General features: G+C 35.5%; 1 protein-coding gene across 1 annotated transcript in view; it reads right to left on the bottom strand.

Annotated features, from left to right (window-relative positions):
- The window catches only part of ROBO2 (roundabout guidance receptor 2), a 574,017-nt gene that overhangs the window by 26,319 nt on the left and 528,539 nt on the right, over positions 1–19,159 (bottom strand). The window contains exons 21-22 of the mRNA XM_081818005.1: positions 14,996–15,152; positions 3,366–3,626 (exon numbers count right to left, since the gene is read on the bottom strand). Of these exons, the coding sequence (XP_081674131.1) occupies positions 3,366–3,626; positions 14,996–15,152 (418 nt within the window). The remainder of the gene's footprint in view (positions 1–3,365; positions 3,627–14,995; positions 15,153–19,159) is intronic.

Here is a 19,159-nt window from a genome sequence, read left to right on the forward strand (position 1 = left end):
TCTAAATTATAAATGCCATGATATATATGAAAGTCCTTGTTATTTGTTACTGTCATTAAGGAGTGAATATACCACATATCTTAATAAATTTTTTTTAAAGTCTCAATACTAAGTATTTAAAAGATATAGGCTACTTAAGGCATATGTAAGTCAAATGTTATGCATTTTTACCCTAAGTTTTTGAATTAAAGATACAAGATGATTTTTAACACTTGCATTTTTGGAGAAAATATTTCATTCTTCCAGAATTTGTTTAACATTCCTCTCCCAACTGCATTCTTGAACTGGTAACCAACTCCAATGTTAACAACATTCTAAATCTTTCAATGTTAAAAAACAAAACAAAACAAAACAAAAACCCTAAGATGTTAGTTCTGGGAGCCACATTTTTAATTTAACAGATCAGGAATCTGAGGCCCCAAGTCTTTATCTGACAGTCATCATACCTCACTCATGCAAAAATCAGGAAGTTTCTAAACTACCAGTACAGAAAGTCTTGAGTGTTGATGATGACATCTTGTAAATGTTGCCTCAAATTCTGTTTATGAATCGAGGATGGACTGAGTCCAGTCATGAGCAAGAGAATATAAGGTGATATTTATATACATGATTCATTCTCCTTTAATGGTGTGCACTTTTGTCTTGGAAAGGACCAAAGAAACCAACATTCCAGTCCTACATCATTGCTGACTCCTCTTGAATGGAACAAATATACGTTAAGGCATAAAATGTAATCCTTGAGTTCAGCAGGAGTAGGAGATAAACTGAAATAGGAAGAGGATGCAAAACATCTCTAAATCTCTTGTAGTGATGAGCACTATGCTATGCACTGCATGGGTCAATATGAACAGACTCCCTGGAGGCGGAGCCTGGAAATTAGCATTTTTAAAATGCTCCTCCTGTGATGTTGATGTGCAGCTCAGATGAGGAGGGCATTCCGTTCCTGAAGGTTGAGATTCTGTGCGAGCACAGACAGGCTCATAACTTTTACAAAGGGCGTCGCTAATGACACCCTGGAGGATTGTTGGACTGAACAGAAACATGCTCAGCGAAAGAAACAGGGTTTGCCCCATGGGTACCTGGAGCAGGTGGAGAACTAGTTTGTTCACCCATTTAGCAAATTTCTATGCAACACTCACGAAGGGTAGTGCCCTTCTAAGAGTGGAAAGACAGCGATGAACAATTCAGGTGAAAACCCGAGCCCTTCTGAATAATAACAGCTATAATACAGCTATATACTGGACTAGGTCCTGTATAAGAGCAAGCTCATTTAACTCTTTTTTTTTTTTTAAGATTTTATTTTTAAATAATCTCTACACCCAGTGTGGGGCTGGAACTTACAACCCTGATATCAAGAGTTGCATGCTCTATTAACTGAGCCAGACAGAACTCACTTAATTCTCACAAAAACTGTGATGAGTAATAAAGAATTTGACCTTGCCCAAAGAGAACTTAGGCTTTTGCCTTGTGCTCCAGGGAGGTAATTTCTCTCTAAGTTTTAGAACGTCCTATCTGATAGAAGTGTCTTTGTTCACCTGGAGACCTTAGGCTTCTCCAGAAAGTCTAACAATGTGATTTATGGTAGGGGCTTTCAGTCACATGGTATCAGTTAGCCTTCTGGAGGGGCTAGAGATTGAGGTCAGTCATGCAGATAGCCAACCATGTCTATGTGACAAAGCTGAAGAAAGACCATGAAACTCAAGGTTCATATGAGCTTCCCTGGTTGGCAATACTCCATGCATATTGTCATACGTTGTCGCTGGGAAAGTAATGCTTTCCACAAATCCACTGGGAGAAGACAACTGGAAGTTCTAGCTTTGGAACTTTCCTGGACTCTGTCCTTTTCATCTTTTCTCTTGGCAGATTTTAATCTATATCTTTTCAATATAATAAACCATAACTTTCAGTGTCCTGATATTCAGTGAGTTCTACGGCTCCTTCTAGTGAATTCTTGGAACCGAGGGTGGTCTTGGAGACTGTGCTCTCACGTCGTATAGGAGCTAATTGGTATGAGCATCATCATTTTACAAATGGGGGTGGAAACACAGAAAGGTTAAGCTAAGTTGCTCACTGTCAAACAGCTGGTAAGTAGCGATCTGGAATATCAGGGGTGGTGCTTAGATATCACTATATATTAAAGTTATCCTGGTGATTCCAAAATGCAGGCAAATTTGAGAACACCTGAGCTAGAATCTGTGCCTTAAATGACTAAAGCACCTGGTTGCATTAGTTAACCTGAAGGAAATCCTTTGGCTCTTAAAGCAGTGGGCTTCAACTTAAATAGTGGTAGTTTATGAAGCAGCCTGATACAAAAGAATACTGTTTTAACAGTAGATTGTCTTTGGCCTTTGAGAAAACATCAGATGATTGAGAAAAAAAATGTTCAGAAACCTCTGGTTCTAAGAAAAGATCCTATGTTCATAATAAGCTTTATATGATCGGCCTGGTTTTACTATTTCTTTGTATATTTTGCTGTATTCTTAAAAGAAAGAGTTCATTAACACTGAGAATGAGATTCATCTCATTATCAAGTATCCTAGTATCTAAAACTATCAAAAAGAAAAGCAAATTCTATTTTATAAAAATTTAACTTCAATAACATCATGGAAATCAATAGAAGATAATCAGAGGTATGCCACTGAGATTTCAAGAGTCAGACTTACATGTCATTATTTGGGAGAAAAGAGAGCACATTAGAAAACTTGTACAAAATTGTGAGAGCTCATCCCACTTGTATTCTTTCCATGCTTGCACAGGATACCTAAGTAGATTGCCATCTCTACCTTAGGAAAGGGTGTGGATTGATTAAAAAAAAAAGGAATTTGGGATTTGTAATTTATTCTAGGTTTTACTTTTTAATGCATCTACTAATATTGCTGGGTTTTTTTCTGTCTCATTTAATTCAGCCCAAGGATCTTTTAATAACTGACACTGACCATACGTGATTTGCAGAAGCTTACATTTACATATTCACGACCACATACAGAATTAATCACAGGCACTTTGAAGAATCTAAAAGGAGTCTTTTACTATGGCATTGGAAGTGAGTTCAAGGATAAGCTAATTGAAGCTAACCTGTAAATTAGAAAAGATTCTGGTGTAGCCAAAAGCAGTTTAGCCTGAAATTCAGCAGATCTGAATTCTTGCTCCGGTTTACTCTTTAACCAGTTATGTGACTTTGATCAAATTATTTAACGTTTCCTTAGCCAATATCTTTATCCAGATGAATAATGAGTTGCACAAAAGTACTTCTAATCCCAGCTGTATAGTTCTATGAGAACTTCTTGTGACTGTATCGTAAAAGAACATTTTTTTCTATCCCTGTGCTGAAGGCCTGGGTCCCCTGACCTAACGAGAATATTTACCATGTTTGCTTGGCTATATCAAACTGATAGGCTCTTGTCAACTCATCCAGGTGAGCTTGCAGCATGGGCTGCATCTCTTCCCGTGGGGATGGTGTAAGAGTTGCAGTAGACTGCTGTCCAAAGGAAATAGCAGGAGAAGAAGCCACGCCTCGGACAGGAGGTGTTGGGACACGATCATCATCTTCTTCCAGTTCATCTTCCATACCCTGGTGTAAGTATGTTTGGACCGGTAATGGCGGGCACCAGCTATCACTGTCATACCTGAAGTTTAATGAGAAAAAAAAAGCATATTGACACATAGACACATACACATGCACACAACGATACTGGCAATACATAACAACCACAATGGGAACGACAGCACCCACAATGTCCTCTTAGTTGATTTCCTCCTGATTTCAATTTGTTGGTGCTACCACAGTAAATCACCTGGCTGTTATCTTAATTTCTAATCATAATGACATCTGCTATCTCAATATCTCAATTTATTCTTGGAAAATCTTATTAGCTAATTGTTAACTCACAGTTACAAAAGGCAATAACTTCCCAACAAAGTTACTCACGTGGAAAAACCAAATTGCTAATTAAAGACAATTAATGAATTAATTTAGTGCTCGTAGATTTAACTGCTTTCTTCTGCTGTTCATACTTGTATACCAAACAGAATATGCCAATATTAATCATCAAAGAAGTGTCTGAGAATTTTACTTACTCTTACTCTAGATCTATGCCAAGGTTTCAGTGCATATGACATGTCAATCATTAAGACTTTGTGCTACAAAATGTATTCAATGGCCCTTTAATGCTTTTAATTTTCTAATTTCCTCAGTGAAACTCATGCCTCATGCCTCCCTGTATCTTGACATCTAAAATCTATAAAACGGAAGTTCAAAAGCTAGCCCGATAAAATATATATTCAAAAGGAAAATAATTTATAAAAACAGTGTGTTTTTAAGGACTCTGGTCAGGGCATATAGAAAACTAATCCAAACAGTTTTCATTGTGATACAACATCAGTGGCATTTCTATTTATACCTTCTCCATATACTATTATTTTCATTAATCAAAAAGATCCTAGTGTACTTTTAAAGGGAGACTTAAGGATAGGATAAGCAATATTATTGAATGTAACTGTCCTATAAATTCCACTTCTTAAATATATATGGAATTTCCTATTTCACCTCTACTTCCATAATCACAGATCGAATCATTTTGATGTGAACTAGCCCTTTAGCTTTCCTAGTCTCCTGTGATGTCATCTTCATCTCTTTTATCCTATCTTCCAGACAATGGGATTATATTTCTAAAATCTTCATTCACATCACACTGTGCTTTGAATTATTCAGTGATTATCACTAATATAAGAAAAAGTTCAAATTCATTAGCAGGGCCTAAAAGACCCTTCCCCATCTGATCAACCCATCTTTCTAGCTTAATTTCACACTATTTCCCCAACATCAGCCTACTGCTTATTTTTTTCTAAACTCTGGGTCTATATATAAGTATTCTCAAATCATCTGCCTGTGGGCTCCTGCCCTTCCTTCAGGTTCAATTCAAATGCCATCAGTTTTGTGAACTCTTCTCTGCCTCCACCATATGGAATTGATTACAACTCTAAAATACTTATATTGTGGTACTCCCCATATTATATTGGGATTATTTTTTTTTAAGATTTTATTTATTTATTTGACAGAGAGAGAGAGAGAGAACACAAACAGGGGGAGTGGCAGGTAGAGGGAGAGGGAGAAGCAGGCTCCCTGCCAAGCGGGAGCCCGATGCGGGGCTCGATCCCAGGACCCCGGGATCATGACCTGAGCTTTGAAGGCAGACGCTTAACTGACTGAACCACCCAGGTGCCCCTATTGGGATTATTTGTTTCTGTTTTTTCCTACTGTTCTATGAGATCTTTAAATTCAAGAACTCTAATTCTCAACTTTGCGTTTCCAGCACCAAATACAGCATCTAGTATGTAGAAGATTTCATTAAAGAAACTAAAAATCAAATGACTATTATAAATATGTATATACATATTACAAGTGTATCCTCTCCCTTACAAATGCTAACTTGTAAATGTCCAGATGATTTTTGAATATTTTTACTCAAGTGTCTTTACTTATCTTGTGTAAAACTGAATTTATTTAAAAACCTATACACGGATGTTTGTAGCAGCTTTATTCATAATTGCCAAAACTTAGAAGCAATTAAAATGTCCTTCAGTGGGTGAATGGATAAATAAACTGTGACAAAATTCACCGAGAGGCCAAATTCTAAGCTTCTCCAGATAACGGAATATTATTTAGTGCTAAAAAGAAATGAAACATCAAGCCATGAAAAGAATTGGTGAAAACTTAAATGCACATTACTAAGTGAAAGAAGCCCATCTGAAAAGTCTACATACTGCATAATTCTAAGTATATGTCATTCTGGAAAAGGCAAGACTATGGAGACAATAAAAATATCAGTGGTTGCCAGAAGTTAAGGGAAGGGAGGGATGAATAGGCAGAATATGGAGGATTTTTATAACAAACTGCTCTATATGATATTATAATGGTAGATATATGTCATTATACATTGGTCCAAGCACACAGAATGTACAACACCAAGAGTGAATCCTAACATAAACCATGGACTTAGGGTGATACTGATATATCAATGTAGGTTCATCAATTTAACAGTGTATCTATCACTTTAGTGGGAAAGTAGATAGTGGCAGAGGCTATGCATGTGTGGGGGCAGGGAGTATATGGGAAATCTCTGTATTTTTTGTTCAGTTTTGTAGTTAACCTAAAACTGATCTAAAAAATAAAGTCTATTTAAAAAATCCTTGAGTTGACCATCCATTTATTTGACAACCATGTGTCAGGAAGCTGCATCTATTTACAGAGCAGGAAATCCAGTAGGGCAGACTGATACCAAGCAAGTAATCAACAATACCAAGTACTACAGGAATAAGGAGAAGGTAGGCTGAAACTAGTTTGGGGGTAGGGCAAGGTTATGCTGACTATAGGAAAAGGGGATATTCTAAAGGGTGGCCCAGAGAAAGAGAAAAGATAACAGTATTTGAAGAACTCAAATAGTTTTATAACTGGTAAGAGCCAACAAATAAAGAGAGTTGGCCATAGTTGAGGCAGGGGAGGTGAGGATGTGCCAGATCACGCGGGGCCTCATCAGCCCTGAGAAGCACTGTAAGTGATGGATAGGCACTGAGAGGTTTTTTACAGGGAATAAACCTCATCATCTGTAGCTGTTCAATTTTCCTCTCTTCTTGAGGCTCCCTGAATAATCTACCTCGGTGAGCTGTGAACTGAAGAGCTTGTTTCAGCAGCCCCGTACACTCTGATAGGAATATCTCTTCCAAAATGTCCTTTATACTGTAGTGTAAACAGGCACACTTTAATATGTTATAGATAACAATTTTTATATACTAGAAAATACCATTGTTTAAACTTGTATTCCCATCAAATAACTATATAAGTACCAATCAGACCTGAAAAAATACATTGCTCCAAAATGATGCCATTTTGATCTGTTTCATATGTTGGAGATCATAGTTAGATTTCATTAAAAAAAAAAAAAAAAGATTCTGTTGTGTACGAAGTTTGCCACCCATGGTCCCGGTTGGATTCAGGGCTTCCAGTTTTTCCCATCCACTAATCAATCCTTCACACCACTTACAAATTGGTCTATGAAAACATCAGAATTGTTTGAATAAAACATTCACTTCTGTTCATTCTATTCTGTCCATTAAATATGTCTAAGCCACAACCTGCCTTTTTAGATGGTTTTTCCAGTTTCTCAACAAGAATTTTCTACTCAAAATAAATTGATTTTTTTTCTTCATCATCATCATCATCTTCTTTCTTCGGTACTTTTCCATTGTGGTCTATTAGCTTGAAGTATTCAACTTATTTTGAACGAACTGTACTCCTCCAGTTTCACCTACCTTAATCTTACAAATCCTTCAAGCTACAGGTTATATCCCATATCTTTTATAAAGATTTCTCAGATGGGGCCAACTAGCACTGATATATTACTCTTCTGACTTGCACTGACATTTTTGCACATTTACTTGAAAATTGATTATACGCTATGTTATGTATGCCATTTCCAATGTTGGTTTCTTTAACTATTGTCTAATTTATTTGAGAATTTAACCTTTCACATGTTAATAGTAGCTTTTCCTCAAGTGGATTTATGCTACATTAAAATTATGACATTGAATTACTCTTGTTTGGCCACACCTGACATGATACTTTAAAAATAGTAGATGATAACCCTATTTATTGATTTGAAATGAAAACACAAAAATTGATTCATTAACAAGAATGCTTATGATTTGATCACATGGATAGAGGTAGAGAGTATAAAGCTAAGTGAACTAAGTCAGTCAGAGAAAGATAAATACCATATGATTTCACTCATATGTGGAATTTAAGAAACAAAACAAATGAGCAAAGGGAAAAAAGAGAGAGAGAGAGACAAACCAAGAAACACTCTTAATTATAGAGAATTAACTAATGGCTACCAGAGGGGAGGTAGGTGAGGGGATGGGTGAGATAGGTAATAGGGACAAAGGAGCGCACTTGTTGTAATGAGCACTGGGTGATATATGGAATTGTTGAATCACTATATTGTACACTTGAAACTAATATAACACTATATGTTAACTACATTGGAATTTAAAATAAAATGAAGAATGCTTAGGTTTCTTTTATTTATTTATTTGACTTTAAATGTTATATTATAAAGTCAAACAAAAATATGAATAAGAATCCTAAAAAACAAAAACAAAACAAAACAAAAAAACTGCCATTTTCAGTATGAAATGTGAGTGCTATTATACTTCATCAATAGTTATAATTAAATTTCCTCCATAAAATGTCACATTTTTCCCCATAAACTAGAACATGTATTTCCTTTGTTTACATGGCTTATTGCAAAGGATTTCCGACATTTGAATAAAGAACGTATTTCTATATTCAATCTTTCAAATGGAAGTAGTCAATTATTCTCTAAAATTTCCCTACTTCATAAGTATTAAACTATCCTTGCTTCCAATAATCTAAAGGGAACATGCACATGGAATGAAAATACATAGAGAACATAAGAGAAAGAAGAAATGATATTATATGCATCATATGTTAAGGTTACATAGAAAAAACTGTAAATAGTTGTACTCAGATCATTTTTTATTATTCAAATACCGTCAGGCAAAGAAGAGCGCAGCCATATAAATGTTATTTTAAAAATTATACAAACACATTGCATAATGTATTAAATGACTAAAAAAATATTCCAGTAGCTATTCCACTTAGCTAGAACGGATGTTTTTATCATCACTTTTTCCGCATGTTTTCTACAAATATAATATCGAACAGGAGTGAGCAAAATCCACTCATACAGACCATAAGCAAAGCTGAGAGAAGTCCATGGGATTCATCTCAGTGGTTCGTGCAAGAACTGGAAAACAGAGAGAGAGCGAATAAAAGAAAAGACTGGGAGAAGGATGTGAGAGAACAGATGAAAGAAATTTGGGACATGGAGCATATTTAATGGTGAGGAGGGCTGCTCTTCATCTCTGAGGTTTCCAAATCTGAATCCATTCCAGAACAATAAGTACTAGGTTTCATGCAGTTTCTGAAGAAGGACAAGAAAGTAACAGATGACTCTATAAATGTTAAGAGAAGTATAGCTCAGTTTTTAGTGTTTCCTTCACATTTACAGATACATATCTTATTTGAGGGATGGAATTTCAATTTTTTCTTGTTTTTTTTTTTTAAGAATTTATTACTTTATTTGGGGGAAGAGGGGCAGAGGGAGAGGGAGAGAGCTTTTTTTTTTTTTTAACATATTGTCAATGTAGTATGAGGGATCATATTATCTGTCTTGCCTGGTAAATAATGAGAAAGATGACAACAAATCAATGTTGCATGTGAACTAGCTAAAGGCCAGATACAAATACCAAATTACTAATAAAAATACAATACAGTTCAACACCCACAAAAGCTTGTCAATCTCTAAGTGTAGTAACAAAGCAAAGCATCAGATTTCTATTGAATCCCTACTGAATTCTTCCTAGCATCATATAATAATAAAAATACATTATATTTATAGCTAAGGATGAATACATTTTGATACCTTTTTATCAAGCTGAAAGAGGCATATGGATGAGAGAGAACATTTACCATTGTTGCTATAATACTGAATTAACAATTAAATACTTTTCTATCTGGACAATGATATTTAGTTCTGGGGGGGGGAAATGGCCCAAGAAAGGCTTAGGAAGAAACTTGATAATATTGAAAGTTTAGAAACAGTATTAAACATTGTAATAAAAAGTAAGAGACCATCTTTTCAAGATTGAGATTATTCTGGGCTAGGTATATTTCCAAAATTTATCCCTTTCCCTCCATCCTACTGCCATTGTTTTATCTTACTGCCTTGTCATTTTTCATGATATTGGCTATTCTTCTGTAGTATCCCAAATGTTATCTACCTACCCCAGCATCGTGTCCTTCAATTCGTCATCTATATCCAAAGGTCAGAATCCCTATGTGACATACAAGGCTTCACAGTTGGCCTCAAGACACCTTTTCAGATTATCTCCTACTGTATGCATATTTCAAACCCAACGAACTTCATACAGCAGGTACTGACTGCTGAAAGATACACACAAGCAACTGGAATGCAATGTGATGAGTACTACAATAGAGGAGTAAGCTTAAGGAATCAAAAAATTAAGGAAAGGCAAGTCACCTTAACTAGAATAAGATGGAGTTTTGAAGGAAGAGTGGGGAGTACTAAAGGAAAACGAATGGGTCTATTCTTTTTTTCTCATCTTTCGTTTTATATATATTTTTCTTTTGGCTATGGAAATTTCTCTCCATCTGCACAGCAAATGGTGACATTAGTAACATTTTGTTGTAGTCCTCAGTTAATAATTTATTCTGGCACCTAGGCTGCTTTCAGTTAGGGACCATTTCTTGTCCTTTGTCCTTTCTGTCTCAAGCTCAGAGCTGGCAACCAGCAGCTGGTTAGAACTCTGGGTGCTATTATTTGTGAATAAATGATTCAAGATTCACTTCAAGACTGCCCCAACTTTACCTGGCATACACGTTTATCCTTTCCAGAATACAAATTATTATTTTGTATACATTGCTCATCTAGGGCTTATCACATAAAAGAGTGTGTGTGTGCATGCACACGTCCATGTTTTCTGGTCTCTACCTACCACTCCTGTGACTCCCTAGATCAGAGATCAGATCTTCCTGAATAATTGTGTATTTGTTTCTTTCATCCCTGTTGCTTTTTTTCCTGGCACTGGGCTTAGCATTTGCTCTGTACTTGAAAAAAATATGTGTTGAATAAGTTCTCTATTATGATATGCTAAAAACAGCAGGAAGAAAAACTATATAGCACCATAAGAACTACAGTTGCAGAATCCTTGATTGTTAAAATAAAAATTATCAAAACCAAAAGGTGACTTCTGAAGTTTTTCTTGTTTGCATTTCAAGAGAACCTTAAACCTGCACGAGTTTCAAAACAAGACATATAAACAATTCTATAGAAGAACTCATCTGTAAAATATTCAATGTTAGTATCATGAATAGCACATTACAAAATAACTAGGAAGTGTTCAAAAATCTTTTTTTTTTTAAATATGTATTTATTTTTTATTTGAGAGAGAGGGCACAAGCACGCACATGAGTGGGGCGGCGGGGAGGGGGGCACACAGTTAGAGGGAGGGAGACAATCTCCAGCAGACTCTCCTCTGGGCTTGGAGCTTGATCTCAAAACTCTGAGATCATGACCTGAGCCGAAATCAAGACTCAGACATTTAAGAGACTGAGCCACGCCAGGTGTCCCTCTTTTTCAATATTATAAGGTTTCTACATTAGAAAACAGAAAACAGAAAAGTATAAAGAATATATCAAGAAATGGACAAAGTCATCACAAATCTAAGTTAATTTATTTTTGTCATATTGACTTTAGGTGTTATTACAAACAGTTGAAATAATAACCTTGGAAAAACGGAGTCCAAAGAATGAGAAAACTGAATTTTGCTGTCAATTTACTGATAGATAAGACTTTACTATTTTTGTTAAAAGTGATAATTTTTGTTTCAGGAAATACTAGCTATTTAAGGCAAATAACTCAAAGGTTATTAAAAACCAAGCTACATGCTACAAAGACTTTGAATATATATAATTAAAATATATATTTCTTTACCTATCTAAAGTACCAAATGAATTTCTAGAAATCTTTTACAAAAGAAAAGATTTTCTAATATCATATATCCTGGCTGAATTACTAAAATAATCCAGAAATAACTATATTTTATGGCTTGATGTTCAGAAAATAATTTATATCAGAAAACAAAAGTCTGCCGCAATGTGTATTATTTCATTCATCAAATGATATTTTCAATTCTACTGCTGGGCAATAGAATCGAGTGAGAAGTTTAGCACTTCTTTGGAATGAATTAATTTTATTTCAATGGGTAATAGCTATTACAGTCTGTTTTTTAATAGACCTAGTGGGAAAAGAAAAAAAGAAAAAAGAAAAATTCCAAATTACCTACTTTATGCTTGTACATGTTTGATAGTACTATTTTCTCTTCCCAGTTTACAAGCTCTATTTTCCCACTTTCTGACTATAGCCTTTAAAATTCAGAAGCCGAACACCTGAGTGGCTCAGTCAGTTAAGCGTCTGCCTTCAGCTCATGTCATGATCCCAGGACCCCGGGATCAAGTCCTGCACCCGGCTCTTTGCTCCGCGGGGAGCCTGCTTCTCCCTCTCCCTGCCACTCCCCCTGCTTATGCCCTCTCTCCCGCTCTCTTTGACAAATAAATAAAATCTTTAAAAAAATAAAATGCAGATTCCTAAGCCCTGTAATCATCTTTTCTTAAGGAATACACATCTCTGGTTTTTCCTCAACAGAGTCCCTGTAGCACAGGCACATTTATATTATTAATATGTTTTACATAAGATTATGTGCAAAATGTAACATTTTTAAAAAGTCGGAGAAAAGAGGGTGTGCTCATAATTTCCTATTTCGAATGAGAACTTTTTTTTTTTTAAAGATTTTATTTATTTATTTGAGAGAGAGAGAATGAGAGACAGAGAGCATGAGAAGGAGGAGGGTCAGAGGGAGAAGCAGACTCCCCGCCGAGCAGGGAGCCCGATGCGGGACTCGATCCCGGGACTCCAGGATCATGACCTGAGCCGAAGGCAGTCGCTTAACCAACTGAGCCACCCAGGCGCCCTCGAATGAGAACCTTTTAAAAAAGTAAAATAATAATGATATGCGTATATATGGGAATTATAATCCCCCAGAAGCAGGTGAAGACCTTTGGAGAAAAAGAAAGATGTAAAGAAGAAAATATAGAGGTATGTATGTGAATATATGTGTATGTGTGTATGCATATATATGCAGATATGCATATCTACCTATCATCTGTGTGTATCATGTATATATATATATAGTATATATGTATACACATTACATAATAAAAAAAAGGTAAATGGGGTCTTTTGAAGGAAGCAAATGTTGTGACATAGAAAGTTCCAATAAAGAATATTAATCTGGAGGGGCCCCTGGGTGGCTCATCAGTTCAACGTCTTGCTCTTGATCGTGGCTCAGGTCATGATCTCAGGGTTGTGAGATGGAGCCCCGCTTCAGGCCCAGCACTGGGCTGGAGCCTGCTTAAGATTCTCCTCTCTCCCTCTCCCTCTGCCCTTCCTCTCTCTCTCTCTCCCTCTCAGAAAAAAAAAAAAAAATTAACTTGGAGACATCAAAGATAGCACTTGTTTAAAAAGAAAAGGAGATGGAGCCAAAAAATCATGTGCATGTGCTCTTTACATAAAATAAGACAGGAGATAAACTATTATTCAAATAAACTGACGTGTCTTCACAACTAAATATTTCAAAATTTAAAGAAACTGGGAAAAAGAAAAGCTGCCTTTATTATGTATTTTTCAGTTTCATTCAAAAGTGGTGGTGACCCAGAAATTGTGTGGAAGACAGAGCAATTAGAATTATGAAAATACTTTGATAATTTTTTAGACCTAGGAATACTGACTCATGGATCATGTTGAGTCAGTTGAGTTTCATGTCTAAATAAAATAATGTTGTAGATTTACATCAATAGTGTGATAATGTGCCCATGCACACACAGATGTAAAGTAACAGGGTACCTAGAAATGTATAAAGAAATATAAAAAGTTCCTCTGAAACTAATAATACCTTATATATTAATTGAATTTAAATAAAAAATAAAATAGCTATTATTAATATGTTAAATAAAAAATGTATGCAAGTGTATCTAGAGGGATTAATTTTGGGAAGTGGAAGGAGGGACAAAAGTTAGAGGGAAACTTCTCTGTGATATTGTTTCTTTATTTTTATTTTTTTTAAGACTTTATTTATTTATTTGACAGAGAAAGGCACAGCGAGAGAGGGAACACAAGCAGGGGGAGCGGGAGAGGGAGAAGCAGGCTTCCCACTGAGCAGAGAGCCCGATGCGGGGTTCGATCCCAGGACCCTGGGATCATGACCTGAGCCGAAGGCAGACGCTTAACGACTGAGCCACCCAGGTGCCCTTTTATTGTTTTGTTTTGTTTTTTTTTAAGAGAATGTATTTAACTTGTGTAATTTACCACTAATTAGAAATACAAAAATAAAATGAACTATGACCTAAAGTAAAACAACAGAACCCTGTTATATAGTTGCAACAGTCAATATTTTGTGATAAAGCAGATGCAATGTATGTTTCTTACAAACAGCAGCAGGGAATGCTATAGTCTATTTATCTGTATTGCAATCCTGTGTGTGTGCGTGTGGCCAAACACGTAATAAAATATCTAAGAAGTAAAAAAAAAGAATTATTATAATAGAAAAAAATGACTGAGTATGTTTCTCTTCATTTGCTATTGTTTTTTTTTAATTAGAAAATAAAAAAGTATCAATGTCTTTCTGCTTTAAAGTCAATTAACACGTTAACAGAGGAACACTAACTCTTGAGACATATTTGGGAACGAATAAGGAGACTGGTCACATTTAAATGCCCTTGACTGAAATTTTTTAACTTAGAGAGGTTTTGTTACAGAATGTGCATTGGCCTGAGTCTCTTTCATCGTTCTGGCCCCTAAATTCCCAACACAGCTAATGATGAAAGTCCCCACAATTACACCACGGGATGGAACTCAACAGAGGGTGCTCGCCTGCGGCCAGACACCAAGTCATAAGAAAACCGTGAAAGATGATGAAGAAGGTTATTTTAATTTCCTTTTCAGCCCTGCTCAGGAGTGGCTCTTTAGTTCACGGAGCTGTGGGTACTCGCTTTCAAACTAACAAGCAATATTATAAATGGAGGCTGCATTATCATGATTGCAAACAATATAAGGCACTTGACAGCCGAGGATTCTAGGTTCTCAATATGTGCTGTGTTGTATTTATCAGCTAAAATACATACACGGTGCAAACAACAAAAGGGGCGCGAGGGGAGGGCAATGAACGGGCTGGGAGGGGGCAGGTAGAACAGTAAGAGAACACCAGATAAAGACAAAAAAGCACAAGAGAGAGAAGAGGAGAGCCCTGGGCATTTCATTGGTATGGAAAAGAGTTTTACCCATTTTCTTGCTGTTCCACTGAATAGTGTTCCAGCTCTGTACCAGGAAGGGGCTGGACTGGGGGAGGAGGTAGAGGAACATTGGCCCAGGTCGATCCATTGTTTTTCTGTGGTTTAGAAGAGTTTTTATTTTTCTTCTTTTTTCCACCTTTCCCACCTGAAAGTAATAATGCATTTATTCAAATACACCAAACATCAGTAGAAACAGAGTACATCAGATGGGAAGATGTATTTATGTTTTCAAAACACCACAATCAGTATATTACATTTGTTAAAAGCTATAAACAATGAGATGGTATAATCAGAAAAACGTTTTTATAAATCGCTCAAAATTATATATATATTTTTTCCCAATGCATTAACTACAGTGCTGAATAAACCAAAAACATGGCTTCTGCAGCAAAAGCACACTTATTGATTTATTCACGTCTGCTGCCTCTACATTTTCATTGTTAGATGAAATAATGGGCCATAACGAATTCTTTCAAATGTCAGATTTTAGTGCGTTTATAATGCTCTTTTGCATAATCTCTCTCAGTGGAAAATGCAGTGTCTAAGGATACAGACGAAACTTTCCCATTAGAATTTACTCAATTTAATTAATCCAAGAGAGCACAGTTTTCTCTCAAAAGTGACTGATAAAAATCAGTCAACTATAATCTGGATATTTGTAAATCTTTCACAATGATAAGTTTTATAGAATTTTAAATGAACGAATGGCGGATTATTTTTGCCTATAGTGAGAGTAGTTCCCCGATGTTTTAAGCATAACATTTCCTAAAATTCCAAAAAAGAGCGGGATAATTAATGGAAATGCAGTGATCAGTTTCAGTACTATTGTTAATACAAATGAATTCGTGCACAAAACACGAGCAAAAAATAACCTGGCAGCATATGAGCCAAATCTGGAATTACTGGTGTTTAACGAAATATAAAAATTAAATTCATCACTTGTACAGTGCCATACTTTTCACTCTTCCAAAATTTAGGTAAATCAAGTTTCTTCCTAAATGGACCACAGGTGATTGCAAGAATGAGCGCTTCTCCAACAGCATAACAAAGGATTTTGTTTCCATGGGGCGCAAGCAGCTTCCCTCATCCCCACTATGGCCTGTAGTTGTCTTTCCCAAAAATGGTATGAACCCCTGGGACTTCATCTTTCTGGCACTTCAGGTTGTGAGCATCAAATACTTGCAGCAGGGCAATCCATAGAGATATTACCAGAAGTCTCATCTCCTTCCTTCTGCCAATTACTAATCTGCATCAGCCAACGCAGAAAATTATGTCATTTAGTAGTAACTTATTCGAGTGCCAGAAAGTGATGAAACTGCTAAACTGGACATAGACACTGTTGCCAAGTATGGAATTATGTCTGTCGTCTAGGTCATGTGCACATAAACACACATATTTAAAAGAGTACGCTTACAGACAAAATGCTTTCACCCTTCCTTTCACTTCCCATCTGGCAATAGGAGAGGTATTAAGAGAAAGAAGAGCAGGTATCTTCTGCTTCAAGGATAAGAGCTTAATCTGGGTTTGAAGACTGGTTTCTCACTTACTTGGTAAGTTACTCAGTAGATATCCCTTCCATTTCCACACAGGTAAAACAGATATAAAGCTCCTATATCTTTGCAGTATTTTGAGGATTAAATGAGATAAAGCATGGAGAGGGCTCAGCTTGTACAGAAATCTCAATAAATGCCAGTCATTATTACTCTTTCCCATTTTCTCTATCTGAGAGCAAACATGGTTCTACCCATTTCTACAGCCTTTGTCACTTCTCCAACCCCAGTGAGTATCCCAGAAATAGTCTGATTCTCGGAATAAAAATAATAAACCTGCTTGAAGAGAAGTCTATAATTTTTATGTTTAAGGTAGATGAGCCTTAATCCTTTGTTTCCTGATCATTCATCAAAAATCACAAACCAGGATCATATCTTTTGTGCAGTTTCAGAACTGTATTTCAATAATTAAAAGAGGAATGGGCTGGGCTGTGTGTCCTTACTGGCTTTTCCTCTCATTGTGCATCCTTTATTCCTTGTATAATTGTAAGTGTACAATGTTTTCTTCACTCTTCACTTTAGCAATGTTATATGATCACCACCAGAACTGAATGATACAAGTAGGGAAGTTCTTACATCTCCATAAAGCAAATTCTATAATATTAAACTCAGTTGGACTAAACTAAAAGGGAATAATCACTTCAATCTCCCAAAGAATGCTTTCTATCTCCAATTTAAGTAATATTGTATTCAAATGTAGATGAAGTAGTTAATAGATGAGAAAACAGAGGTTCTTTCCAAATTTTATGTGGTCCATATTCACACAGGAAGAGGAAAAAAAAAATTAATGCAGCAGCTTTACTAGAAATGACTATTTCTGGAGCTCTGAACCCAACTATTGAAGTTCTTGTCGAAGGTCAAAAAAGGCATTATCAACTCTTCAAATATCAGATTTAAAAATGAATTGGGGAAACAAAACTGATTCATAGATGGAATTTGTAGGGTTTTCCTCTAATGCCCACTTTCCCCTCTTTGGGAAATTTCTGCTCTGTCATTGTGGGGTGTCCTGGTAGGACTATCAATCGACATGCTTTGTCCTCTCTTTGCTTTGACCTAAGAGGTGGGTTCTGAGCATGGTGGTGGGCATACAACAGTAGTTAACAAAATAAAATGTTTATCTAAGATCTATACCTTGAGCTAAGTGAGCCACAGTCTGTTGTTGTAACTTGCAACCAAAGATCCCCAAGCATTTTAAGGGGAGAACTGCCTGCATTAAGCTTTAAGGGAACATATTTTGAAGACTGGCAAACATATCCGACCCATTTCTCTTCAACTCAAAATGTAAATATTTAAATTGACATTTATGCTGAACAACTTCTATGTATAGAAAATTATAAAAATAGATCATTTTCAAGTTAGTTAAACACATACTGCATTTCAAAAAAATACTGGTGTGTAAAAATATTTCATTATCACTACTGATATGCTACATATATGTATATATATAGAATTATGATTGCATACCGTTTTTGAGAGATCTGAGGGGTTTTTTTTAGTGGTTGCATTTTTAACACACTGCTCAGAACTTATGCATGGAATAAATTATGAAAGTGTTTCAAAGAGGATGAGAAATTCACTGAAATAATTCAGAAATGTCCAACTTTCTTTATTATTGTGATTATTTTAAATTGACTTCATTATTGTGCACAAATTAAGAAGATTTTATAATATACGATTAGATATCCATTGGGCAGTTCGATCTTAAGTTTGAGACTTACAAAAAAAATCTATGATTATAAAAATGAAGCAAATTTTCTGATATTAAACTCAATTGGACTAAACTAAAAGGGAATAATCACTTCACTCTCACCTCCTAAAGAATGCTTTCTATTACCAATTTAAGTAATTTTGTATTCAAATGTAGATGAAGTAGTTAATATAATTCACAGATATATATAAATGTCACTCAGGAGATTAATGGATTAAAAAAAGCAGTAAGCACTATCGTGAATCACGTTCTGCTTACAGTTACTCAAAAGGTAACTTTATAAAACTCAGTGTCAATCAACATATACAGAATATTTAATGAAGGATTCACAAAAGGTCTTATGTAATTCATGGCTTAAAATATACAGATTTTTTAAAATATGTGTACTGCTTGGGACTTTACATATCTTGAATGGAACAGGCCTAGGATACATTACTTTTTAATCATTCAGTACAACTGTGGGACTCATTATAAATAAATGACAGTATAAATAACATATAAGGTTATTCAAAATATCCCCCTATATTACTAAGCCAGTTTAAATTCATAACAGATGTTTAAAATTTTCTGGATTCTATAATGTATCTAATTCTACCAATAGGTAAGAAGAGCAAATGGCCCATTTTGGAGGGAAGAGAGAGCATTAACATTTCAGACTGAAAGGGTTCTATCTCCTGAGGAAAAGTCATTTAATAAATGTTACCCTAATGATGTAAAAGAGTGAACTCTTTATGGCCTAGGAGCCTGTGACATATCATAATACAATATAATCCTTTACTAAGAACTTGTAGATAAAAAAAAACCCATAAAAACAAATGGCATATCATTAATATGAAAAAATAAGCAAATAAGGTCATGGAATCAATTAGAAATGTGCAGACCAAGTCATCAGTC

This window comes from Leptonychotes weddellii, chromosome 1, assembly GCF_054177405.1.
Source record: "Leptonychotes weddellii isolate Sample4059 chromosome 1, ASM5417740v2, whole genome shotgun sequence".
In the NCBI taxonomy this organism is placed as follows: Eukaryota; Metazoa; Chordata; class Mammalia; order Carnivora; family Phocidae; genus Leptonychotes; species Leptonychotes weddellii.